The sequence below is a fragment of the Pleurodeles waltl genome, chromosome 1_2 (assembly GCF_031143425.1).
Source record: "Pleurodeles waltl isolate 20211129_DDA chromosome 1_2, aPleWal1.hap1.20221129, whole genome shotgun sequence".
In the NCBI taxonomy this organism is placed as follows: Eukaryota; Metazoa; Chordata; class Amphibia; order Caudata; family Salamandridae; genus Pleurodeles; species Pleurodeles waltl.
The window spans coordinates 451,386,836-451,414,724 of NC_090437.1; the positions used below are offsets into that span (position 1 = coordinate 451,386,836).

A 27,889-nucleotide genomic window follows, 5' to 3' on the forward strand; every position below is an offset into this window, starting at 1 on the left:
ATGCTCATGCACTGGTACCCTCACCCATGGTATAGTGCACCCTGCCTTAGGGCTGTAAGGCCTGCTAGAGGGGTGTCTTACCTATACTGCATAGGCAGTGAGAGTCTGGCATGGCACCCTGAGGGGAGTGCCATGTCGACTTACTCGTTTTGTCCTCACTAGCACACACAAGCTGGCAAGCAGGGTGTCTGTGCTGAGTGAGAGGTCTCCAGGGTGGCATAAGACATGCTGCAGCCCTTAGAGACCTTCCTTGGCATCAGGGCCCTTGGTACTAGAAGTACCAGTTACAAGGGACTTATCTGGATGCCAGGGTCTGCCAATTGTGGATACAAAAGTACAGGTTAGGGAAAGAACACTGGTGCTGGGGCCTGGTTAGCAGGCCTCAGCACACTTTCAATTGTAAACATAGCATCAGCAAAGGCAAAAAGTCAGGGGGCAACCATGCCAAGGAGGCATTTCCTTACACAACCCCCCCCCAAACGAAAGAGGATGAGACTAACCTTTCCCAAGAGAGTCTTCATTTTCTAAGTGGAAGAACCTGGAAAGGCCATCTGCATTGGCATGGGCAGTCCCAGGTCTGTGTTCCACTATAAAGTCCATTCCCTGTAGGGAGATGGACCACCTCAACAGTTTAGGATTTTCACCTTTCATTTGCATCAGCCATTTGAGAGGTCTGTGGTCAGTTTGAACTAGGAAGTGAGTCCCAAAGAGGTATGGTCTCAGCTTCTTCAGGGACCAAACCACAGCAAAGGCCTCCCTCTCAATGGCACTCCAACGCTGCTCCCTGGGGAGTAACCTCCTGCTAATGAAAGCAACAGGCTGGTCAAGGCCATCATCATTTGTTTGGGACAAAACTGCCCCTATCCCATGTTCAGAGGCATCAGTCTGCACAATGAACTGCTTAGAATAATCTGGAGCTTTTAGAACTGGTGCTGAGCACATTGCCTGTTTCAGGGTGTCAAAGGCCTGTTGGCATTCCACAGTCCAGTTTACTTTCTTGGGCATTTTCTTGGAGGTGAGTTCAGTGAGGGCTGTCACAATGGATCCATATCCCTTCACAAACCTCCTGTAATACCCAGTCAAGCCAAGGAATGCCCTGACTTGAGTCTGGGTTTTTGGAGCTACCCAGTCCAGAATAGTCTGGATCTTGGGTTGGAGTGGTTGAACTTGGCCTCCACCTACAAGGTGTCCCAAGTAAACCACAGTTCCCTGCCCTATCTGGCATTTGGATGCCTTGATAGAGAGGCCTGCAGATTGCAGAGCCTTCAAAACCTTCCTCAGGTGGACCAGGTGATCCTGCCAGGTGGAGCTAAAGACAGCAATATCATCAAGATAAGCTGTGCTAAAGGACTCCAAGCCAGCAAGGACTTGATTCACCAACCTTTGGAAGGTGGCAGGGGCATTCTTTAAACCAAAGGGCATAACAGTAAACTGATAATGCCCATCAGGTGTGGAGAATGCTGTCTTTTCTTTTGCTCCAGGTGCCATTTTTATTTGCCAGTACCCTGCTGTCAAGTCAAAGGTACTTAGAAATTTGGCAGCACCTAATTTATAAATGAGCTCATCAGCTCTTGGAATTGGATGGGCATCTGTCTTGGTGACAGAATTGAGCCCTCTGTAGTCCACACAAAACCTCATCTCTTTCTTTCCATCTTTGGTGTGAGGTTTGGGGACTAAGACCACTGGGCTAGCCCAGGGGCTGTCAGAGCGCTCAATTACTCCCAATTCCAGCATCTTGTGGACTTCCACCTTGATGCTTTCCTTAACATGGTCAGACTGTCTAAAGATTTTGTTCTTGACAGGCATGCTGTCTCCTGTGTCCACATCATGGGTACACAGGTGTGTCTGACCAGGGGTTATGGAGAAGAGTTCAGGAAACTGTTGTAGGACTCTCCTACAATCAGCTTGCTGTTGGCCAGAGAGGGTGTCTGAGTAGATCACTCCATCTACTGTACCATCTTTTGGGTCTGATGACAGAAGATCAGGGAGAGGTTCACTCTCTGCCTCCTGATCCTCATCTGTTACCATCAACAGATTGACATCAGCCCTGTCGTGGAAGAGCTTAAGGCGGTTTACATGGATCACCCTCTTGGGGCTCCTGCTTGTGCCCAGGTCCACCAAGTAGGTGACCTGACTCTTCCTCTCTAGTACTGGGTAAGGGCCACTCCATTTGTCCTGGAGTGCCCTGGGAGCCACAGGCTCCAGAACCCAGACTTTCTGCCCTGGTTGGAACTCAACCAGTGCAGCCTTTTGGTCATACCAAAACTTCTGGAGCTGTTGGCTGGCCTCAAGGTTTTTGGTTGCCTTTTCCATGTACTCTGCCATTCTAGAGCGAAGGCCAAGTACATAGTCCACTATGTCCTGTTTAGGCTCATGGAGAGGTCTCTCCCAGCCTTCTTTAACAAGGGCAAGTGGTCCCCTTACAGGATGACCAAACAGAAGTTCAAAGGGTGAGAATCCTACTCCCTTCTGTGGCACCTCTCTGTAAGCGAAAAGCAGACATGGCAAGAGGACATCCCATCTCCTTTTGAGCTTTTCTGGGAGCCCCATGATCATGCCTTTTAATGTCTTGTTGAATCTCTCAACCAAGCCATTAGTTTGTGGATGGTATGGTGTAGTGAATTTATAAGTCACTCCACACTCATTCCACATGTGCTTTAGGTATGCTGACATGAAGTTGGTACCTCTGTCAGACACCACCTCCTTAGGGAAACCCACTCTGGTAAAGATACCAATGAGGGCCTTGGCTACTGCAGGGGCAGTAGTCGACCTAAGGGGAATAGCTTCAGGATACCTGGTAGCATGATCCACTACTACCAGGATATACATATTTCCTGAGGCTGTGGGAGGTTCCAGTGGACCAACTATGTCCACACCCACTCTTTCAAAGGGAACCCCCACCACTGGAAGTGGAATGAGGGGGGCCTTTGGATGCCCACCTGTCTTACCACTGGCTTGACAGGTGGGGCAGGAGAGGCAAAACTCCTTAACCATGTTGGACATATTGGGCCAGTAGAAGTGGTTGACTAACCTCTCCCACGTCTTGGTTTGTCCCAAATGTCCAGCAAGGGGAATGTCATGGGCCAATGTTAGGATGAACTCTCTGAACAGCTGAGGCACTACCACTCTCCTAGTGGCACCAGGTTTGGGGTCTCTGGCCTCAGTGTACAGGAGTCCATCTTCCCAATAGACCCTATGCGTTCCATTTTTCTTGCCTTTGGACTCTTCAGCAGCTTGCTGCCTAAGGCCTTCAAGAGAGGGACAGGTTTCTTGTCCCTTACACAGCTCCTCCCTGGAGGGTCCCCCTGGGCCTAAGAGCTCAACCTGGTAAGGTTCAAGCTCCAAAGGCTCAGTTCCCTCAGAGGGCAGAACTTCTTCCTGAGAAGAGAGGTTCCCTTTCTTTTGCTGTGTTGCAGTTGGTTTCCCAACTGACTTTCCTGTTCTCTTGGTAGGCTGGGCCATTTTTCCAGACTCCAGCTCTACTTTTTCACCCTGTGCCTTGCATTGTGCTCTTGTTTTCACACACACCAGTTCAGGGATACCCAGCATCGCTGCATGGGTTTTTAGTTCTACCTCAGCCCATGCTGAGGACTCCAGGTCATTTCCAAGCAGACAGTCCACTGGGATATTTGAGGAGACCACCACCTGTTTCAGGCCATTGACCCCTCCCCATTCTAAAGTAACCATTGCCATGGGATGTACTTTTCTCTGATTGTCAGCGTTGGTGACTGTGTAAGTTTTTCCAGTCAGGTATTGGCCAGGGGAAACCAGTTTCTCTGTCACCATGGTGACACTGGCACCTGTATCCCTCAGGCCCTCTATTCTAGTCCCATTAATTAAGAGTTGCTGTCTGTATTTTTGCATGTTAGGCGGCCAGACAGCTAGTGTGGCTAAATCCACCCCACCCTCAGAAACTAGAGTAGCTTCAGTGTGGACCCTGATTTGCTCTGGGCACACTGTTGATCCCACTTGGAGACTAGCCATACCAGTGTTACCTGGATGGGAGTTTGGAGTGGAACCTTTCTTGGGACAGGCCTTGTCTCCAGTTTGGTGTCCATGCTGTTTACAGCTATGACACCAGGCCTTTTTGGGATCAAAGTTTTTACCCTTGTACCCATTGTTTTGTGAAGAGGCTCTGGGCCCACCCTCCTGTGCAGGTTTTTGGGGGCCTGTAGAAGACTCTTTACTATTTTTAGTTTTGGTTGTCTCATCACCCTTCCCCTGGGGAGTCTTTGTGACCCCTTTCTTTTGGTCACCCCCTGTTGAAGTCTTGGACACCCTTGTCTTGACCCAATGGTCCGCCTTCTTTCCCAATTCTTGGGGAGAAATTGGTCCTAGGTCTACCAGATGCTGATGCAGTTTATCATTGAAACAATTACTTAACAGGTGTTCTTTCACAAATAAATTGTACAGCCCATCATAATTACTTACACCACTGCCTTGAATCCAACCATCTAGTGTTTTCACTGAGTAGTCAACAAAGTCAACCCAGGTCTGGCTCGAGGATTTTTGAGCCCCCCTGAACCTAATCCTGTACTCCTCAGTGGAGAATCCAAAGCCCTCAATCAGGGTACCCTTCATGAGGTCATAAGATTCTGCATCTTGTCCAGAGAGTGTGAGGAGTCTATCCCTACACTTTCCTGTGAACATTTCCCAAAGGAGAGCACCCCAGTGAGATCTGTTCACTTTTCTGGTTACACAAGCCCTCTCAAAAGCTGTGAACCATTTGGTGATGTCATCACCATCTTCATATTTAGTTACAATCCCTTTAGGGATTTTCAACATGTCAGGAGAATCTCTGACCCTATTTATGTTGCTGCCACCATTGATGGGTCCTAGGCCCATCTCTTGTCTTTCCCTCTCTATGGCTAGGATCTGTCTTTCCAAAGCCAATCTTTTGGCCATCCTGGCTAACTGGATGTCCTCTTCACTGGGGCTATCCTCAGTGATTTCAGAGGTGTTGGTCTCTCCTGTGAGGGAACCAGCATCTCTGACTATTATTTTTGGAGTCAGGGTTTGAGGGACCCTGTTCTCCCTAGATAGGACTGGTAGGGGGGAATTGTCCTCCAAGTCACTATCCTCTTCCTCTGAGTTGCCACCCTCAGAGGGGTTGGCCTTTTCAAACTCTGCCAAAAGCTCCTGGAGCTGTATTTTGGTAGGTTTGGGGCCCATTGTTATTTTCTTTATTTACAGAGTGACCTTAGCTCCCTCATCTTAAGATGGAGGTAAGGTGTGGTGTCGAGTTCCACCACAGTCACATCTGTGCTAGACATTTTGCTTCTAAAAGTTGGAATACTTTTTAAGAATCTACAACTGGTTCTAGAATCTAATTCAAACTTTTACAAACTTTTAAACTCTAAAAGAAATGCTAAACAGGATCTAACACAAGGCCCTAGCAGGTCTTTTAAGAATTTAGAAAACTTTTCAAATTGCAAAAATCAATTTCTAATGACAATTTTGGAATTTGTCGTGTGATCAGGTATTGGCCGAGTAGTCCAGCAAATGCAAAGTCTTGTACCCCACCGCTGATCCACCAATGTAGGAAGTTGGCTCTGTATGTGCTATTTCAAAGTAAGGAATAGCATGCACAGAGTCCAAGGGTTCCCCTTAGAGGTAAAATAGTGGTAAAAAGAGATAATACTAATGCTCTATTTTGTGGTAGTGTGGTCGAGCAGTAGGCTTATCCAAGGAGTAGTGTTAAGCATTTGTTGTACATACACATAGACAATAAATGAGGTACACACACTCAGAGACAAATCCAGCCAATAGGTTTTTATATAGAAAAATATATTTTCTTAGTTTATTTTAAGAACCACAGGTTCAAATTCTACATGTAATATCTCATTCGAAAGGTATTGCAGGTAAGTACTTTAGGAACTTTAAAGCATAAAAATTGCATGTATACTTTACAAGTTATTGACAAATAGCTGTTTTAAAAGTGGACACTTAGTGCAATTTTTCACAGTTCCTAGGGGAGGTAAGTATTTGTTAGGTTAACCAGGTAAGTAAGACACTTACAGGGCTTAGTTCTTGGTCCAAGGTAGCCCACCGTTGGGGGTTCAGAGCAACCCCAAAGTCACCACACCAGCAGCTCAGGGCCGGTCAGGTGCAGAGTTCAAAGTGGTGCCCAAAACACATAGGCTAGAATGGAGAGAAGGGGGTGCCCCGGTTCCGGTCTGCTTGCAGGTAAGTACCCGCGTCTTCGGAGGGCAGACCAGGGGGGTTTTGTAGGGCACCGGGGGAGACACAAGTCCACACCGAGATTTCACCCTCAGCAGCGCGGGGGCGGCCGGGTGCAGTGTAGAAACAAGCGTCGGGTTTTCAATGTTAGTCTATGAGAGATCTCGGGATCTCTTCAGCGCTGCAGGCAGGCAAGGGGGGGATTCCTCGGGGAAACCTCCACTTGGGCGAGGGAGAGGGACTCCTGGGGGTCACTCCTCCAGTGAAAGTCCGGTCCTTCAGGTCCTGGGGGCTGCGGGTGCAGGGTCTCTCCCAGGCGTCGGGACTTTAGGTTCAAAGAGTCGCGGTCAGGGGAAGCCTCGGGATTCCCTCTGCAGGCGGCGCTGTGGGGGCTCAGGGGGGACAGGTTTTGGTACTCACAGTATCAGAGTAGTCCTGGGGTCCCTCCTGAGGTGTTGGATCGCCACCAGCCGAGTCAGGGTCGCCGGGTGCAGTGTGGCAAGTCTCACGCTTCTTGCGGGGAGCTTGCAGGGTTCTTTAAAGCTGCTGGAAACAAAGTTGCAGCTTTTCTTGGAGCAGGTCCGCTGTCCTCGGGAGTTTCTTGTCTTTTCGAAGCAGGGGCAGTCCTCAGAGGATGTCGAGGTCGCTGGTCCCTTTGGAAGGCGTCGCTGGAGCAGGATCTTTGGAAGGCAGGAGACAGGCCGGTGAGTTTCTGGAGCCAAGGCAGTTGTCGTCTTCTGGTCTTCCGCTGCAGGGGTTTTCAGCTGGGCAGTCCTTCTTCTTGTAGTTGCAGGAATCTAATTTTCTAGGGTTCAGGGTAGCCCTTAAATACTAAATTTAAGGGCGTGTTTAGGTCTGGGGGTTTAGTAGCCAATGGCTACTAGCCCTGAGGGTGGGTACACCCTCTTTGTGCCTCCTCCCAAGGGGAGGGGGTCACAATCCTAACCCTATTGGGGGAATCCTCCATCTGCAAGATGGAGGATTTCTAAAAGTTAGAGTCACTTCAGCTCAGGACACCTTAGGGGCTGTCCTGACTGGCCAGTGACTCCTCCTTGTTTTTCTCATTATTTTCTCCGGCCTTGCCGCCAAAAGTGGGGCCTGGCCGGAGGGGGCGGGCAACTCCACTAGCTGGAGTGTCCTGCTGGGTTGGCACAAAGGAGGTGAGCCTTTGAGGCTCACCGCCAGGTGTGACAATTCCTGCCTGGGAGAGGTGTTAGCATCTCCACCCAGTGCAGGCTTTGTTACTGGCCTCAGAGTGACAAAGGCACTCTCCCCATGGGGCCAGCAACATGTCTCGGTTTGTGGCAGGCTGCTAAAACTAGTCAGCCTACACAGATAGTCGGTTAAGTTTCAGGGGGCACCTCTAAGGTGCCCTCTGTGGTGTATTTTTCAATAAAATGTACACTGGCATCAGTGTGCATTTATTGTGCTGAGAAGTTTGATACCAAACTTCCCAGTTTTCAGTGTAGCCATTATGGTGCTGTGGAGTTCGTGTTTGACAGACTCCCAGACCATATACTCTTATGGCTACCCTGCACTTACAATGTCTAAGGTTTTGTTTAGACACTGTAGGGGTACCATGCTCATGCACTGGTACCCTCACCCATGGTATAGTGCACCCTGCCTTAGGGCTGTAAGGCCTGCTAGAGGGGTGTCTTACCTATACTGCATAGGCAGTGAGAGGCTGGCATGGCACCCTGAGGGGAGTGCCATGTCGACTTACTCGTTTTGTCCTCACTAGCACACACAAGCTGGCAAGCAGGGTGTCTGTGCTGAGTGAGAGGTCTCCAGGGTGGCATAAGACATGCTGCAGCCCTTAGAGACCTTCCTTGGCATCAGGGCCCTTGGTACTAGAAGTACCAGTTACAAGGGACTTATCTGGATGCCAGGGTCTGCCAATTGTGGATACAAAAGTACAGGTTAGGGAAAGAACACTGGTGCTGGGGCCTGGTTAGCAGGCCTCAGCACACTTTCAATTGTAAACATAGCATCAGCAAAGGCAAAAAGTCAGGGGGCAACCATGCCAAGGAGGCATTTCCTTACATACCCCAATTCTGGAGAAGAAAAAGAAGAAAATAAGTTACTTACCTGTAACTGTGGTTGTCCAGTATTGGTATCTTTTTATAGATTCACGTGCGACCCACCCTACTCCCCATAGAGGCTCACCTCATGTTTCTTCCTTTTATACATCACTTGTGCTAGAAAATCTGAGAGACTGGAGCATCTGTGCTGAGGGTTCTAAAGGGTGGTCTCGCCTGATTGGCTGGACTTTGGGTCTTTTCTAATGGCACTAATAAGCTTGATTTCAATGTTAAAATTTAAAAGTGAATGTATTTTTCCATTGATTTCAATGTTAAAATTAAATCTACTGCTTTCTATGTACCGTGGGACTCTTTGACGACGGGGAATGATTCAAGCATGTGAAACTATGAAAGATACCAATACTGGGGAACCACAATTACAGGTAAGTAACTTATTTTCTTTCTGGGTACACCCCTATTGATCTTCCTGCCAAAGGAAGAGAAAACACCTCATGCCTAGCCTGATTCTGTTGGAGCAGCTTTCATATCCCATCAGGGGCTATTCATTGACTAGGCTACAGGGAAAAGGCAATTTTCTAAAAGTTACTTTTCCTTAATAGTTATTAAAAATCCAATTTCACCATTAAGTGGGCTTTTAATAAATATTAAAAAGAATGGTTTAATTATATTTCTAGCTGGTCCCAACCCAGCGATAACTTAATAAATATTCAATCCGCTTCATGTTGTTCATTTATGTGCCAGCCAACCTTACCACTGCGGAGGTGAGGTCTGCTTCACTGTCCTCATGCTTAAGCTCATGCTTAAGCAGTTTTCAGATGTTTTCAGTGGTTGGGTGGCTGCTTCTCTAAGATGACAAATCATGCGTAGGTGTTGCACATGTATGCATCTACACCTGAAAGTCTCTATCAAGTTGCTCAAATGTCTTTAGTGTCTCTTTCACAAACATATCTCACAGTTTAATGCATCTTGCTATCTGCCAGTTCGTAAACATCTTTCTGTCTAATCTTGGGTTAAACTCTTGGTGTATGGAGAGGGTAAATTTGATAGAACATACCTTGACCATGTTTGGTTCCTTACCAGAAGTATAGCCTGAGCCATTATTGATTGGTTCATGTTCGGGAATAAACGGGGGCCTCCCAGAGAGGCCTCCATGCCAGCATATGGTCCAAAAGACACCAATGCTTTTCAATTTCAGCTTTGGACCAATCCAGTAAGTATCAAAGAATTCGCACCTGGTGATGTTGTAATATGTTCGTGATGCCCAGCCAGGCCGGACCTTTATCTTTCTTCCCAATTCGATTAAATCAGAACAGAGGCACTGTAATTAGGCCAGGTGTTTATTCTTTACTTGAATGAGCAGGGCCTGGAGTTGGAAGTGCATGTGTGATAACATAATCATCTTAACTGTGGCTGTGCATCCGAGCCTGGCGATGGCATGGCTGTGCCAGTTTTGTATATTGTTTTTAATGATTTGGAGCAGTGGTGCAAATGGTCTTGAATAATCTCTGAACGGATGCAGCTATTTTTATCCCAGATAACTAATGGGAAGGTTGAAAGCTGTCTTAACGTGGCCAAGTTACTCCACACAGTGTTGAGGCTTAGTGCTTCTGGTTCGTACATTTTCAATTTTAAACCAAAAACCAAACAGTATTGATCTTGTTCCTTTATTAAGGATTGTAGTGAGCTCACTGGGTCAGAAAAAAAAGATAAAAATATTATCCGCAAGCGAACTATTTTGAATTAATCAGTAAACCTCACCCCCCTTCTGTGAGGTCCCCATTTCTATGAATCATGTGGGCTTACGGTACTTTTTTGATTATATTGTCAACTCCCCCTTTGGATCTTAACCCTGCCTGGTCTGGGTGTATTAGCTGAAGCATGAAGTCATTCAGCTACATTGCCAGAAGAAGATGTTTAAGACTGTTTATAAGAAAACAGCATGATCCACAATCTCTCAGTCATTGCTTGGCTTTCACAACACTGACATTTTGACTTCTGGGAGTGAGGGGGTAATATTTCCTGTTGAAGGGAGGTTATTCAAAGGTTTAGTCATTCAGACCGACAGTCTAGGCAGCATAGTTTTGTAAAGGGAAGGGTGATAGCCATATGGAGCTGGTGCTTTATGTGGTTGGAGAGAATTGCTTGCTTTAATTACCTCCTTTGGGGTGCTGGGACTCTCTTATTCTTCCATTGGTGAGGATGAGATCCTATCATTCAGGTAATTTGCTCTGTCTACCAGATTCTCCAGGTCCTGGTCGTAGTGGTGTTGAGAATATTGATGAAATGCTGCTAGCTTATCCGAATTTTGGATTATCTTTTTACCTCATTCTACCGGGATATTCCTTACTTGTACTGGGCTTGGCTCTCTTTTTAGCTTTGTCAGAAGTAGTCTCCTCACCTTGTTTCCTTCTTCATAATACTTCTGTCTAATTTGGCCAGAGAGTATTTTACCCTACATCTGCTTATATTCTCTTTCAGGTTCTCTGAGAAAGAGCTTGTTTATGTTCAATGTCTAATCTATAGAAGCCATCCTGAAAGCTTTACTATGCTTGTTCTCTGATAGTACTCAATCTAGAGGCCTGAGAGGTACATGTCCTCCTAACTACAGCCTAAAGTGTATCCCAGTCTGTTGCTAGGCTGAACTCGCCTCTGTCACTTAATGACGGATATTGTTTTATCTGAATTTGAATTGAACTACCATATACCATATCTTTGATCGTTTTTAGTGCTTGCGTCTGTCGAACACCAGGTGGCAGCCTCTCCCCTTATGTATAATGTGACAGTAAAAAGATTTCTGACCCCGGTATGGGGTAAATATGCTTGCAAGGGTTACCTGTTGACCCCACAGTTTACCATTTGGGAGCAACCACCAGCCCTCTCTGGCTGAGTGCGAAACCTGTGTTTGCACCTATGTGGCCACCTATTCCTTTCAACTTATTCTTAGCTGTGGCCAAGTGTTGCTTGGGGGAAAGAACAACATCTAAGCCACCATGTATCTTGAGCTCATAAATAAGTTAAATAAATAATACATAGTCTCCTAACTTTTACTGGGAGATGTTAACTCTCAGATGTTAAGAGATAAATTTCATTCATCACTCCAGGTTGGGATGAGGCTACCCCAAATATGCCTCTGCTTGGGATTGTTCAAGGAAAAGTGGACGGGTAATCATCTAGTTCAAATATGAGCACAAGTGCTGGACAGTGTACTGCCTGGTCCCTTCCACACTCCCCTGTCCACCTTCAATTGTTTGTCAACTGAATAGGAATCCTAACACTAGGACTCCCTTGCTGGAATATAATAGTTTCCCTTCTTGTGGCTAAACAGTCTTCTGTCTTTTGACTAGTTCCTTTCGTCTCAACTCACCATCACTCTGTTCCACGCCTGACTACCCACTTCAACTCCCCATTTATTACTCTTGTGTTTTCATCCCCATCTTGTCCAGGGCAGGTCACATGTTTTAATCCTCTTTACGTCCCAGAGGAGAAATTTGGTTGTGCATCGTGCTAAATGTGGTGTTGATCCCCTTGAGAAGCTGAGTAATTACTGCTGGTCTTTCTTAATCTATGTAGTCTAAGTTCTCTCTTCTTCTCCTCATTGTTCTGCTCCCTAAACCCAGTCCTGGCTTAGAGTGGTGATCCTTTCTGGGAGATTCTTGCTCATCTGTTTCAAGTAGGTGATTGTTAGTCAGTCAGGTTGATCTTTACTTCTGCTGTTTGGCAGGTTTGTGCTTGCCATTGAAGATGAGACAAAACAGGTGCCTCCATAGGTACACAATGTTTCTTTCATGAAGGAAATCAGTGATCATTCGATATAACCTCTTTTTCAGTGTAATATTTGACTTGTGCTGAAAAAAGGTGATCAAATACCCCTAGAACATAATGCTTGATTTTATTGTGCCTTTTCTATTAATTTTGCCTTCTGTTAAAAGTGGTGGACCCTGGTCAAGGTTTCAAGCAACCTGTTGCTTTTGGAATTGGACCTCAGTGTCATATGCATTTGATCTAGTTTGATGGATTCTCCTTTATCTGCCTGAATGAAGCACCTAGACATTCACTGCAAGTAGTCCTCTATGCACTAGCCCTCTGCCTGCTTTGGGTGATGTCTGGGCCTTCTGGTGCTTCAGGGACCACCAACAGGGTGGGTCATATAGTTTGCTTTTGCGTAGCATCTTGGATTATAGCATTAACGTTCCCTTGCAAATTGTCTTGAGTATCTGCTCCTGCTCGCTGGTGTAGCGCCGCGCCTCGACGCGGTGTCTCTTTTTGCATCTGCGGTTGGAACGCGCTGCCGATTCTTGGAGCGCCGTTCTCCGCATTTTCTGGTCACTTTGGCAACGTGTCCAGGGAAGCGTGTTTTGCGCTTCCGCTCGCGTTGCCCTTATGTACTGGAAGGCATTTTCATCTCCCCTGTTGGTGGTGGCCTTCTTCTGGTCTTTTTCTTTTCTTTTCGTTTTCTTTTTTCTTGCCTCAGTATTCTGCCCTTGTCATGTTTGTTTGAGTCCATCTTGTCTTCTTCTTGTTTGTATTTCCCAGCATGCTATTTTTCTTATATACTGCCTCTTTTTTCCTATTCTTTTCTATGGGCTTTTTCCCAATTCAAGATGGTGTTCTTTTAATTTCCAGTGATGTCACTTCCCCTTTTTCAGTATATAAGCCACTCAGTCTTGCTCTACCTTGCATTGCAAACACTTCCCTTTGGTTGTGTTCTTCGCTCCTGTTCGTCGTTCCTGTTTTTGCCTTGGAGTATTTTTTGCCTTGTTTTTTCCTGTTTTAAAGTCCTGTTTTTCTTCTTCTTTTTTAGGAGTTCCTGTTTAAGGTTTTTCCCCAGTTCTTGTTTTTTTTTTCCTCTGGGACTCCTTCTGGAGGGGACAGTCTGCTTTGGCATTCCCTGTCAAGCGGCACTGTGGCTACTAAAAAGGGTTGCCTTATCTGGGATTATCCAGAACCTGTAGAAGACCGGGTGTGTTTTCCAATCCTGTATCCAGAGGTGAGAAGTCGAGTGCAGTTCGTGACAGATTGCAAGGCCAAAAGATTCCGCGTTGCGAGGCAGCCATGGAAGATCCACAGGGAGAGGCGGCAGAAAATGCTCAAGCTATGCTGCAGACAGTCCAACAACAAGTTTAAGAGTTACAACAATTACGGGCTGAAAACACTGCACTACAACAGGTCCTGTCCTCCCGGTCAATGGATATACCACCCGTATCTGCCGCTATTCATCGACATTCAGGAGATCCTCTGAAGATAAAGGAGTTTTTGGATGCCCTAATGGTTTTCTTTGCCTTTCGTCCACTCCAATTTTCCTCTGATAGGGCTAAGGTGGGCTATCTGATCAGTGCCTTGTCTGGTCCTGCACTTGCTTGGGCGACTCCTCTGGTCTCTGCAGAAGATCCAGTCCTGGCTAATTATCCTGCTTTCCTGACTCTTTTCAAACAGATGTTTGAGAAGCCTGGGGTGGAAGCAGCAGCTGAGGAGGCCTTATGTGATATACAGCAGGGCTATCAGGATGTTCTGCAGTATATAACTAATTTCAAACAGCTGGCAGCTGAAACCTCTTGGGTGAAACGCACCTTCATAACCTTATTCCGCCCAGGCCTGTGTGAAGAAATTAAAGATGAACTTGTAGATTCTCCTCCAGCTTGTTCCTTGAAGGAATTGATGGATCAAGTCATGAACATTGAATATAGACTACGAGAGCGCAAGATGGAGAGACGTAGAACGCAAGTCCCATACCAGTCTGGTAATTTTTGTACCAGCAGTCGGCGATCGGACGAAGTTCCATCCGAAGCCTCTCCATCCCCCACTGAAGAACCCATGCAGATTGATCTCGTCCGTGGTCCATTAACTGAATCAGAAAGGGAGGATAGAAGGCGAAAGGGACTTTGTCTGTATTTTGGTAAGGCTGGCCATCTGATTCATAGTTGCCCGGTACGTCCCTCAAGACCTGCAGGAAACGCCAACTTCTGACCCCTGTAAGGAGGAAGGAGACAGGAGGAGCTGAAGTACCATCAATATGTTCCTCCAGAGAAAGTATGTCCACCCTGTTTATCCTCTCGGTCAAGTTACAAAGTTCACAGGATCAAGAAGAACATCTCCTGGCGCTCATAGATTGTGGAGCCAGTGGAATCTATTTGGATGAGACCTGGGCTATGAATAAGGGCATTCCCCGTATTCCTAAGGAAACTCCTCAGCAGGTACACACGGTTGATGGCTCTCCTTTAACCTCAGGTCCTGTGGTGGCCTCAACTCCTACACTTTGTCTGACATTTTGGGGGCATCAAGGACACGTTGCCTTTGATCTTATAGCCTCACCAAATCACACCATGATTTTAGGAATACCCTGGTTAACTCGACACAACCCCTACACCAATTGGGAAACGAGAACAATATCTCTAACATCTTTGTTTTGTCAGCAGAACTGTTATTCTACTAACTCCTATTGGTCTCCTACAAGGTCCTGTCAGTCAACTAAGGATAATAATAACTCCATAAACATGATTCATGGAGTCCCAGATTGTTATCGGGAATATACTGGGATTTTTTCAGAAACCCAGTAATCCCATTCTACCTCCTCATCGAATCTATGACTGTGCTATTCCATTAGTTCCTGAAGAAGTCGTACCTTTTGGTCGAATGCATTCTTTGACAGACCAAGAAAAGATGGTGCTCAAGGAATACCTAGATGATAACTTACAGAACGGATTGATTTCTCCTTCTACGTCTCCTGCTGGGGCTCCTCTTTTCTTCGTCCCCAAGAAGACGAAAGATCTGCGTCCATGTGTCGACTTTCGCGAACTCAATAGAATACCAGTTAAGGATCGTTCCCCGTTACCCTTAATTAGGGATATATTGAATGCCATTCAAGGAGCCAAGATGTTCACCAAATTAGATTTAAGGTGTGCCTATTATCTTTTACGGATCAAAGAAGTTGATGAATGGAAGACAGCTTTCCATACTCCTTTCGGGCACTATGAGTACTGTGACATGCCTTTCGGATTGACCAATGCACCCTCTGTCTTCCAACCATTGATGGACTCAGTGTTCCCTGATTTATTAAACCAATATGTAGTAATCTATCTGGATGATATCTTGATATATTCCCGTGATCCTGAGCAACATACGGAACATGTACTGCAGGTCTTGGAAAGGCTTAAGAAGAACCATTTATTTTGTAAACCAGAGAAGTGTGAATTCCATAGGACCGAAGTGAAGTATTTGGGGTTCAGTATCAATCAACACGGAATATCCATGGACCCTGACAAGGTCAGCGGCATCTTAGATTGGCCTTCTCGAGCGTCAAAAAAGGAAATGCAATGTTTCCTTGGGCTATTAAACTTCTATCGTCAGTTTATCCAGAACTTTGCCCACCTACAAAGTTTCATTACACAAACAATTAAGAAGGAGAATCTGAAGAAGGGCTTCGTCTGGATCGAGAATGCTGAATGCACTTTTCAAGAATTAAAGAAGGCCTTTACCCAAGCACCCATTTTGCGACACCCTGACATTACCAAAAAATGTATCGTGGTGACTGATGCCTCAGACAGAGCCATTGGGGCAGTTCTGCTGCAGAAACAAGACAACGATGGATTAGAACATACTATCTTTTATCTTTCTCATATCTTATCAGAAGCAGAATGCAATTATTCAGTACTGGAACGAGCATTACTTGCTCTCAAAGTAGCATGTAAGGAATGGAGGCATTTCTTGATGGGATCCAGAGAGCCTTTTGAAGCCAGGACTGACCATCGCAATTTACAATGTCTTCGGAGTTTCCAGTGTCGCAACAGTTGTCAAGCAAGATGGGCTTTCTTCTTTAGCCGATACAATTTTGTGATCACGTACATACCTGGCTTCCTGAATTCAGTGGCAGATTCTTTATCCCGTAGATATCCTGACGTCGCTAAGAACTCTTCTCCACACATTATTGAGTCTAGTAGAATCATCGGAGCTACTCAATCTTTTCAAGAACGTGTTAAATCTGAGTACCAGTTTCTTTCTACTTCGGAATGGGATAGAGTGGCTTCTTTTTTGCAGAAGAAAGACGACTACTTCTATCATCAGCAGGCTCTTTTCTTACCTACCAAGAAAGTTCAGACAGAAGCATTACAAATGTGTCATGATTCCACGATAGCCGGACATCAAGGAATCAAGATGACCCAGGAGCTGCTACAACGGTCATTTTGGTGGCCTTCGCTTAAGACAGATACAGAAACCTGTTTCAGCATGTCCAGTATGTGCTCAGACCAAGACACCCCGAACTAAGTCAGCAGGTTTATTAAGGCCTTTCCCGGTTCCCTCAGCTCCTTAGTGTACATTATCCACAGATTTCATATGTTCCTTTCCTACCTCTTCTGGTAACCATGTTATCATGGTAACAGTAGATTCATTCACCAAGATGGCACATTTCACAGCTTTAAAAAAGTTACCAACAGCCAACAGAAATGAGTTGCATATTCATGCGGGATATTTTTCACCTCCATGGTCTCCCGCAAGAGGTCATTTCGGACAGAGGGCCAAAATATGTGTCACGTTTCTGGAGAGCCTTTTGTGCCTCATTAAACATTGAGGTCACCTTGTCCTCTGGTTTCCATCCACAAACGAATGGTCAAACTGAAAGAGTGGATCAGGAACTCCAACAGTATCTGAGATGTTACTGTAATGCCACAAAAAGTAATTGGTGGGAGTTTCTTGCTCTTGCCGAGTTCTCCTATAATAACACAGTGCATAGTGCACAGTGCATAGGTATTACACCTATGGATGTCCTCCTAGGACCATATCTGCTGTTTCTAGTACATCCTCTTTTGTTCATGCAGTCACTTCTTTTGCACGTCGGATCCGCCAAATCAAGAGCCTACTTCATACAACTCTCTTAGCTTCGAAACAAACAATGAAACGAAAAGCGGATTGTTATCGACAAACTGCACCTTCGTATCAAGTAGGCCACAAGGTGTGGCTTTCCTCCAGATTTCTACCTTCTCGATTTTCTGTCAATAAATTCAAACCACGTTTTTATGGGCCCTTTTGGATTTTGCAAATCTTAAATCCTGTTGTTGTGCGACTGCGCTTACCTCATACCCGGAGAGTTCCTCCAGTTTTTCATGTGTCCCAATTAAAGTCCTTTGTTCCTGATCCGTACCACCGACATTTCCAGCGTTCTCCTCCTCTTTTCATTGATGGCCAGCCTGAATATGAAGTCCAGGAAATTTGTGACTCCCGATTTATTTTTTTTGCGGCGCAGACTGCAATTTTTGGTTCACTGGAAGGGATACCCTCTCAGTGACTGCTCTTGGGAGGATGCTTCCTCCGTCCATGCTCTCCGTTTGGTTCGCCTGTTTTTTTACCATCACCCTGACAAACCTGGGGCTTCGGGGAGGAGACCTACTGTAATGCCGCGCCTCAACGTGGCGTCTCTTTTTGCATCCGCGGTCGGAACGCGCTGCCGATTCTCGGAGCGCCGTTCCCCACATTTTCTGGTCACTTTGGCAACAAGTCCTGGAAAGCGTGTTTTGCGCTCCCGGTCGCCTTGCACTTACCTACTGTAAGGCATTTTCATTTCCCCTGTCGGTGGTGGCCTTCTTCTGGTCTTTTTCTTTTCTTTTCGTTTTCTTTTTTCTTGCCTCAGTATTCTGCCCTTTTCATGTTCATGTTTGTGTCCATCTTGTCTTCTTCCTGTTTGTATTTCTCAGCATGCTCTTTTTCTTATATACTGCCTCTTTTTTTCCTATTTTTTTCTAAGGGCTTTTTCCCAATTCAAGATGGTGTCCTTTTCATTTCCTGTGATGTCACTTCCCCTTTTTCAGCATATAAGCCACTCAGTCTTGCTCTACCTTGCGTTGCATACATTTCCCTTTGGTTGTGCTCTTCGCTCCTGTTCATCGTTCCTGTTTTTACCTTGGAGTATTTTTTGCCTTGTTTTTTCCTGTTTTCAAGCCCTGTTTTTCTTCTTTTTTAGGAGTTCCTGTTTGAGGTTTTTTCCCAGTTCTTGGTATTTTTTCCTCTGGGACTCCTTCTGGAGGGTACGGTCTGCTTTGGCGTTCCCTGTCAAGCGGCACCGTGGCTAATAGAAAGGGTCACCCATATCTGGGATTATCCAGAACCTGTAGAAGACTGGTTGTGTTTTCCAATCCTGCATCCAGAGGTGAGAACTCAAGTGCAGTTCGTGACAGCTGGTGGAGTCTATCCTGTTCATGGAGAGTCCTGGACCTGCTCCCCACATTGGGAGTTGTGTCGTTCCTAGGCTCCTACCACCCACTGCAAATCAATGTCCTCTTTTGATAACTTTGGCCAAGTGATTGATCTTGCTCAAGGCAATGACTGTATGTTTATGTGGTGATGGTAGATCAGTTTTATAGCTCATTGACGTCCTTAGTCAGGGTCCTTGGTTGTACCTTTTTCAGATCTATTCCTGCATTTTGGCCTTACCCCTGCCCAAAGTTGCACCTTTGTCTCCCACTTAAAGTCTCAGGTGAACTAGCCTTATGTTTTGGGTTTACTGATGCTTCAAAGGGCTCTACGGGGAAGATGGCTGGAGAACACCCTCTTCTTCTGAATCCCCTATGGATCGGCCAAGGGATCACAAGGGACAGGGCTGCTGTGGTCACTGTCCCAAGCTGACATCGTCTCTCATCCTCCGCTCTGGGGGCTCAGGGCTCTGCCGGCATTGCTGGCATACAGCTGTGGTGCAATTATTCTCCTCAATCAGATCCTACAGCCTTCATCTTTGTGGATTGTCTCTGAGCAACAGCAATAGGGATTTCTGGCCAACCCAGAGTCAGGGTATGTGATCTAACAATGGAAGCAGTTTGCTATTGTTGATAAAGGCATTGGCTATCCAATTCCAGAATGAAATGCCCTATGATGAAGGACGTAGAAAGAAGCAGGTGTGTCCTGTCCTATCATTATCTTGGCCATGCACCTCGGAGCTCTGGTATTAAAGGGTGCCATTCCGGAACAGATGCAGTTTACAGAATATTTTGGTCTGAATTCATGCTCAACCTTTCAGAACAAATCAAGTTTCAAGCTACGGCAAAACTGAAGCAGGGCCAATAGACTTTAATTGATATAATTGACACGTTGCTTGATGTGGTAAACACACATCTGAAAAAGACTTCTAGCCACCTATTCATTACCTTAGAATAATCCCCTGGCATCAGACTTTGGTGGTCATTACGGTCTTACAAAAAGACCACCGAAGCCGCGGGTGCCAGAAGACTGCCATATTACGACATCATGCCGATTTTCTCCTGATTTCGGGCAGAAATCCGACACCATCGGCCTGGCTGACGTCGTAATAGAGGTGGTTTCCTCTGCCAGCCCCGGCAAGCCAACATGACTCCACCCACTGTATTACAACTCATAATACGGCGTGGCAGTTTCCTGCACTGCGGTGCAGTGCCGGCGGTGGAAAGCACCGGGACCCATCCCCTCCCGGACGGCCACCTCACCGAAGCTGGTAAGTTGATCGTCCGAAAGGGGGAGGGGTGAGAGGGTGCGAGGTGTTGTGTGAATGTGAGTGTTGTCTGCATGTGTGTATGAATACGGGGAGCGGGTAAGGGTGTGTCTGTGTGTGTGTGTAAGTACGTGTATGCCGAGGGTGGTAGGGGGTGTTGTGTATGTGTGAGTGCGTGTATGTTTGTGTGAATACAGGGGGAAGGTGGTGTATGTCGGAGTGCGTGCATGCGAGTGAATGTGTATGTCAGAATGCGTGCATGAAAGTGAATATGTATGTCTGAGTGTGTGTATGCGAGTGAATGGGTGTATTTGAGGGAGAGTTTGGGGGCAAGTGTGTAGGGGTGTATGTAAGTGAATGTGTGGGTGAGTGGGGGTGCCTGCATGTAGGTGTGTGGTCATGTGGGGTGTGTCTGCTGGCGACAGGAATTTAGATTCCTGTCGCCAGGTGCATGACCACCAGTATTTTCATGGTGGTGCGACTGCTGCGAAAATGCTGGCGATCTACAGAGTCATAATACAGATGGCGGTATTGTGGCTACCGCCTGGCCGGATGTGCTCTCCTCCGGTCCTGTGGTACGGGCAGCGTTTTGATGGTTTGGTTTCGGCCAAACCACCGAAGTTTTGATCTGGCAGGTGACCGCTAAACTCATATTGACCACCTTTATTTCTAAAGTTTTTGAGGGGTACCTCTGCACGCCGATAGTTGGCATTGATTGTCTCTATGCTGGCTTTGTCTGCACCAGAAGTGATGTGAGTGGTGCTTATATAGCACCACCCCAGTGCGCTAACATAAGTCCTTTCCGTGCCAGTCAGCACAGATCCATAAAGAGCTCCCTCCAGTCTTTTCTTGGCTGACCTTTTTTGATGTTGTGTTGAAGCCTTTTTTCAAGGCTGTCTCCTGGTGTGCTAGGGATGCCCCCCAAAAATCCAACAGGATTTAAACCCTGTAGTGCCTGTCACAGGCAGACGTCTGTGACAGACCCCACTTGGTTTGTCTATGGTGCTTGAAGCGGGACCACGATGCCAAGACCTGTGAGAACTGTCGTGCCATACACCCAAAAGCATTGCAGGAGCACTTCTTGAAGCTCCTTGCTGCTCAACATCAGACGAACCCACGACGATCCAAATCCCAGTTGCGTGGAAGATCTAGGGACCGCAGACAGAGCTCCTTACTACGTTTGTCAACTCATGGCAAGTGTTTGTCAAAAGACCCACAAAACTAAGTCCAAGAAGTCAGAGCGCTCCTCGACTTTGACTTCACGGCACCAATCTAAGTCTTCAAATGAGGTGTGAAAACACTGAGACAAATTGAGGTCCGCCTAGTTTCCACCAAGGAGCCTGTGCTTGAGCCTGCTCCATGCCTCCCAGAGTTTCCCAGAGTAAGAGCAACGCCTCCCAACTCAGAGTTGTACGAGACCATGCATCTTATATTTGGCTGTCCAACCCCGCCTGGAGCGCCTTCGACCACATGGGTACGGAGGTAGCCCCCACTGGCTTCCCGCTGGCGGGATGGCCCTCAGCGCTAGTTTGGCCCATTAGATCCGGTGCTGGATCCAGAGCAGCTGCACCTGCAAGACTGCCATCTACCTTGGAGTCCGCTGCAATGCCATTGTTCCTAACACCCTGCGGCGGTGCCAAACCACTATTCCAAACCCATAGTCCTACACGACTCCGATACGGAGCTGGATATGCGTTGTCAGATGCTGACTTTACTCTGGTTACTGCATCCAAACCTGTGCACCCTTTGCCTTCTGGCTTGGAGATTGAGCAGCGGCCGCTGACTGTTTTTGACCTTCCTCCTGAAGTTTGCGATGTCATTTTGGCTGCCAGGTATCCCTCAACCAAGACAGTATACGTCTAGTATATGTTCCTCCAAAGATGTTGACCACTTTTCTGCATCCTTGTCCCATGTTTTGTTGTTTCTTCTTTCCCTGGCCCAAGACTCTGCTTTGGGCACTGTAAGGAAATGCCTCCTTGGCATGGTTACCCCCTGACTTTTTGCCTTTGCTGATGCTAAGTTCTGACTTAAAAGTGTGCTGGGACCCTGCTAACCAGGCCCCAGCACCAGTGTTCTTTCCCTAAACTGTACCTTTGTCTCCAAAATTGGCACAACCCTGGTACCCAGGAGAGTCCCTTGTAACTGGTACCCCTGGTACCAAGGGCCCTGATGCCAGGGAAGGTCTCTAAGGGCTGCAGCATGTCTTATGCCACCCTGGGGACCCCTCACTCAGGACATGCACACTGCTTCACAGCTTGTGTGTGCTGGTGGGGAGAAAAAGACTAAGTCGACATGGCACTCCCCTCAGAGTGCCATGCCAACCTCACACTGCCTGTGGCATAGGTAAGTCACCCCTCTAGCAGGCCTTACAGCCCTAAGGCAGGGTGCTCTATAGCACAGGTGAGGGCATAAGGGCATGAGCACTATGCCCCTACAGTGTCTAAGCAAAACCTTAGACGTTGTAAGTGCAGGGTAGCCATAAGAGTATATGGTCTGGGAGTTTGTCAAACACGAACTCCACAGCACCATAATGGCTACACTGAAAACTGGGAAGTTTGGTATCAAACTTCTCAGCACAATAAATGCACACTGATGCGAGTGTGCAATTTATTGTAAAATACACCCAGAGGGCATCTTAGACATTTTTGTCAACATTCGCTAGGGGAAAGATATCCCAGGAGGATCCTTCCTGTTTGCAAATGGTTTACCATCAAATTTGGATTTTGAATTGGTAGTAAAATATGTTTTGCGACTGGATTTCAGCTGCATAACATTAATACAAACCATAATAAAATCTGTATTCGGAAGGGGCGCTCTTAACAAGCCATTTAAGGATTCTGAAAACCTTTTCCAAAATGTTAATTGGGTTTAGTAAGTTATAAAAAGTGTTTAACGTATGGCAGAACCTCAGATTTACCAAACCTAAGGATTTGCGACCTTTAAAACACTTTGTATATCAGGTCCATAGTTTGAAGGTGACCAATACATCTCCATGCTATAAGGCAACAACAAGACTACTCTATGGAGAAATAATTGCTCATTCCACAAAAAGATCACCTCTGACAGCATCTTAAAATGTAATCCAATAAAGATCTGTCATTAAACCTCTTTGTTCTTTTTGCAAATTTTGGCACAGCATTATTACTGTGATTTTGATGCTCAAGCAAAAGCATTTTTTAACAGGGTCAGTTCAGTAAATATTCAATATGCGCTTTGCATTTTTATTGGGGTTTCATAATGGCTTCTTCTTGATTTATTGAGTTTTGCTTGGGAAGTCCTTCACAGAAAAGGAAGTTGCAAAGGAAATAGTATTCCCTTGGGGAAAAATGTACGTGCTTGCGATCATCAGATTAGTTCTGCTGGGTAGTTTATTTCTTTATATATTTTCTGTAGTCTAGGAGGTAGTCAACTCTGGCTGGTAGTGTGGCATTCATATCACGCTATGATGGCATTCAAAGATTTCCAGTCTCCCGCTCTGGCTTGTGGGGTATATTTAAAGCAAATCCTCGGCAGAGGAACTTGTTGTACCTTTGCTTAAAGGGAAATATCTTACCTTTATTTTACATGGGTTGGAACTGAACACAGTGATTAATTGTGCAATTGTGTCTTGTGTATTTATTCTTAGACCTGCTCTATGGAAGAAATTAAGAAGCTTTGCTTGGAACAATTGGAGCTGGTGTCTGAGAAGAAACTTCTGAAGATTCTTGAAGGTAAATATTACTTTGCTGCATTCTTGGAGATTACACGTTTGGTAGTGCTCCCTCCAGTGAGTAAGATAAGCAAAGTAAATGACATCTCACAAACTATCCTCTAATGCACGAGACGATCTTAAAAATAAGGTAGTGTGGGTAAGATGTATAAAGTATTTTTGCCTTTGCCTTTGCCAAAGGTCACAAAATCTGTCGATTTGTGATCACAAAAAAGGCTTGTTTGTATGCATGACACTACCGAATCAAACATGTTACTGAATCGCAGCTTGTGTTTGCGACTAAATACTGAATCAGTATTTGGAAAGGGTGTGCTTATGGCTTCCCTTCCAAATGCTGATTCGGTATGGGATGTGTTAGTGTTTTACCACTGCAATTTGGCTACAAAACATGAATATTTTACCACCTTCTTAGAGGAGGTGATAAGCCGCTTGCAGACAGGAAGGGGGTCCACAAAGGACCCCTTCCCCTTTATTGATGTTGACATTTGACATTTGTAAGTGTTACTTAGACTTTTTTTTTTTTTAATCCTATTTTCCTATACGGAAAAACGGTTGCATATTTTTTTAATTGCTTTTTTTAAAAGCAGTCGCAAACATGGTGGTCTGCTGACCTCAGAAGGCCACCATCCCTGTGATGGCTGCAATCCATAGCGGGATGCAGTTGCAATTTGGACCTACCTCACTAATATTCATGAGGTAGGTTGAATTGCAATTCACTATGAATCAGATTTTTGCAAATCACCCTATGCTGAACGCTGGCAATCAGGGGTTTGTATGTTAGGGTCATTCTTCAAACTTATGTGCAGACTTCATAAAAATGTTATTATGTATACTGTATACTGTATTTTTGATTTGATAAAAATATTGTGTTCACAGAAAAATGGGACGAACTATATATAACCCATATTTTTTGCAGCACCCGATTCTTTGGCATGGCAATAGTATGGTTGGGCCTCCCCCAAATGCATTTAAGTTCTCAGAATACTATCAAGACAGAAATGGAATGTTTTCAGTCTATAGCTTCTTAATCTTAGGAAGTCTTCCAAGTTTCCCACTGAGACGTCTGAGCATCTGTCCTCGGTACTGTGAATTGTGTCAAAGGTCCCCTCCATTGGTAATTGTTTAGTTTTAGAGTTCCTTCAAATTGTATCCAAGCTACTTGGAGCCCACCCTTGTCCACCGTGGAGCATTTTTTACTTTGCTTTATCTCTGTCATAAGTAATCCACGAGGGTCACTCAAACTCCTGGACCCTTCAAGTGGTGCAGTCAACAGGTAGGGTCCTAGTACTGAAGTCCTATTTTTGCTACTGTTTTACATTGAGGATATGCTTAATTGTTTTTAATATTTATTTTAAGGTGTTTTTAAAACTACTTCCATTGCTTTTTAATTTAATATTTGCGTATCTTCTCATACAACATACTTCTTTTGTATAAATCCATTGCAGTACAAGATTTTCAATGCAGTATTGCTTTTCTTAATTTTATTGTTTGTTTCCACTTGTTCTCAATCTGCGGGATAGGTTAGTTTTTTTTGTAACAGATTCATTATTAAAAAGAGCAAATAAACAATTTCAAAAGTTTTTGGGTACATTGTCTCTTTTTCTCCTTGTATATTCTTTTCATGTTGTCCTTTGAATACAGCACTGACAGAGTTTTTATTCACTTATTTTTGTTCTTTCGGTTTCTCAATTATACACCATTAGTTTCTGTCTTCGACCACAATCTTTTCCTTTCCATGGTCCAAACCCCTATGTATGATATTTCTTGGGTGGTGGTCCTATCTCTCAGCAGGGGCTTCTCGCTCTGAATAGCTTATTAAAATGGTATATCTGATAGAGACTTCTAGCTGCAGATTCCTTGCCCTAGAAGTCCCTGGCGTCGGCTTTGAATCAGGATTTTTTTCTGCTGTGCAGTACCCTGTGCACGCCGTTGGGTGGCCTCGTTCGGATCCGTGTGCATCATCCGGCTCTGCGTGGCTTTGCCAGCGTCATTGGAGCCATCTGTGACGTCATGGTCTTCTATATATAGGCACCACCCTGGCGTGCGTACGTCAGTTCTTTTCCTTCCCCGCCAGTTAAGTGCAGGTCCGGATAGAGCTACCCTTTTTTCAATGTTTCGTCGAAGACTTTTTCGATTGTTTGTGCGAATGACTTTGAGGAAGACTGGATTCAAACCGCGTGGTGCATGTCATCACGCCATGTCGGTCACTGACCCACACCACGTTTTCTCTGGTGCCTCGAGAGGTATGACTATGCAAAGTTGTGCTCTGCCTGTCGGGCCATGGCTCCAAAGGCCTTCAGAGAGAGATCTCTCAAACTTCTAGCGGCCCGGCAGCCGTCTTCAGTTGGTGCGACTCCGAGGAGATCACAGTCCCGCTCTAGAAGGAGGTCGCGGCACCACTTCAGGAGCCCTAAGTCATCTTCCTTGCATTCGAGGTCATCGGGGCATTCGGGTAAGAGGCACAAAAAGAAGAAGAAATCCAACTTCGACTTCCCCACGTCCGTTGGCCGACCAGGCACCCAGGGAACATCGACGTTCCGAGTGTGGCTCTGCGGAGCCGTTGCCAGGGTCGACTCTGCATCTTGCCCCCTTTCCTGGAACCGGAGCGACCCCTGTTCAAATTAAGGAATTTTCCGAGGCTATGCGACTTGTTTTTGAGAGGACTGCACCCTCGGTGGGTCTTCAGGGTCAGCAGGGGCCCCATCATGTTCAATGTCGGCTGCTTCGGCCTTGGTGCCATTGGGGGCCCCAGGATCCGATAGTGGATCCTGACTGGCACTGGGTTCTCACAGTCAACCTCCTCTGGCGCCGGGCCCAACGTCGATGCTCCCTCCACCACCGATGCCCACTGGTGGTGGTAGCCCCATCCTCGTTGTGTGATGCCGATTCTGACTTCGACGGCCCCGATTAGGCCCAGATCAGTGCCTGAGGCTTATTTGGAACAGCCAGGCACAGGTGATGAGTGGGAGGGGTCCGAGGACCCTTTGGAATATGGATTGGAGCATGAGGACTGGTATGAGGATCTAGGGGAAGCTAGTGGACTGGATACTTCTCCAGATACTGGCATGCGTTCTCCTCCCGCTGTGGCTACGGAGGAGGGGGCATCTTATGCTATCGTGGTGCGTAAGGCAGCTGAGGGCTTGGACCTAGACTTGCCTTCGGTGCCAGTCAGGGCTAATCTCCTGACAGAGGTGCTTCAGCCAGGGGTTGCTACATCGAAGCTGATGTTACCCTTCAATGAAGCCCTCACAGATGTCCTTCTGGGAACGAGGTCCAAACCCAGCACAGCAGCTCCTGTGAATAAGGCAATCGGCCGCCGCCATAGACCAGCTCCAACTGACCCTAGTTTCCTCCGGATAGAGAATCCAAGCGGCTGGACCAACTTGGAAAGAAGTTGTTTTCTTCCTCCAGCCTTGCATTGAGGTTGGTAAATACCTCTTGCCTATTGGGCCATTTTTCCCATACTTTATGGGACACAGTGGCACAAGTGCTGCCCCAGGTCCCAGAGTGCGTACGGAACACACTCACCCACGCTGTCAAGGATGGGAGAGATGCAACCAAGTTTACTATCAAGTGTTGCTTGGACACAACCGACTCGCTTTGACGGTGGCCCTCCGACACCACACCTGGCTACGTACCACTGGCTTTTCGGGGGATGTCCAGTCGAATTTGATGGACATGCCTTTTGATGGTTCACGCTTTTTTAGTGAGAAGAAAGACTCTGCACTTGAGAGGTTCAAGGATTCTTGAGCTACGGTCAGATCCTTGGGCCTTTCAGCACCGGCTCGTCAGCAGTCTGTCTATCGCCCCTTTCGAGGCTTCGGGAGGGGCGTGGTACCACACCAGCCACAGCTTAGCCATCGTCCTCTGGCTTCACAGCATCCTGTGCGAGGTTGTGGTACCTTCAGTCCCAAAGGGTCTAGGCAGAGGTCGGCCATTACCCAGCCCCCCTCTACCGCAACACCCAAGCCCTTCTAGTATGGTTCTGCAAGACCATGTCTGCCCAGTTGGAGTGAGGATTCAATTTCATCTCCCTCACTGACGGTCCATAACATCGGACAAATGGGTCTTGCAGATCATACAGAAGGGATACTCCCTCTGCTTCCCGTCTTTCCCTCCCTCTATCCCTCCGGTAAAAAAACAGCTGATGGAGGATCATTTGATCTTACTCCGTGAGGAAGTTACAGCTCTCTTGGCCAAGGGAGCCTTAGAAAGGGTCCTGATGTCAGAAGTAGGCAGTGGTTGTTATTCCCGCTACTTTCTGATTCCGAAAAAGAACAAGGGTCTTCGCCCTATCTTGAATTTAAGGGACGTCAATCTCTTCCTCAAAAATGAGAAATTCAAGATGCTCACTCTTGCTCTGGTTTTGTCTGCTCTAGACCAAGAAGACTGGATGGTAGCGCTGGACTTGCAGGATGCGTATTTTCACATCCCCATCCTGCCCGCCCACAGACGTTACTTGCGGTTCAAGGTGAGCCACGAGCACTTTCAGTTTACTCTGCTCCCTTTCAG

The 27,889-nt window shown here is 46.4% G+C and overlaps 1 protein-coding gene across 3 annotated transcripts in view; it reads left to right on the plus strand.

Moving 5' to 3' along the window:
• CAAP1 (caspase activity and apoptosis inhibitor 1) overlaps positions 1-27,889 on the plus strand; it is a 298,509-nt gene that overhangs the window by 72,630 nt on the left and 197,990 nt on the right. For all 3 annotated transcript variants that reach the window (XM_069240801.1, XM_069240811.1, XM_069240818.1), the window contains one exon: positions 23,294-23,378. In XM_069240801.1, the coding sequence (XP_069096902.1) occupies positions 23,294-23,378 (85 nt within the window). The remainder of the gene's footprint in view (positions 1-23,293; positions 23,379-27,889) is intronic.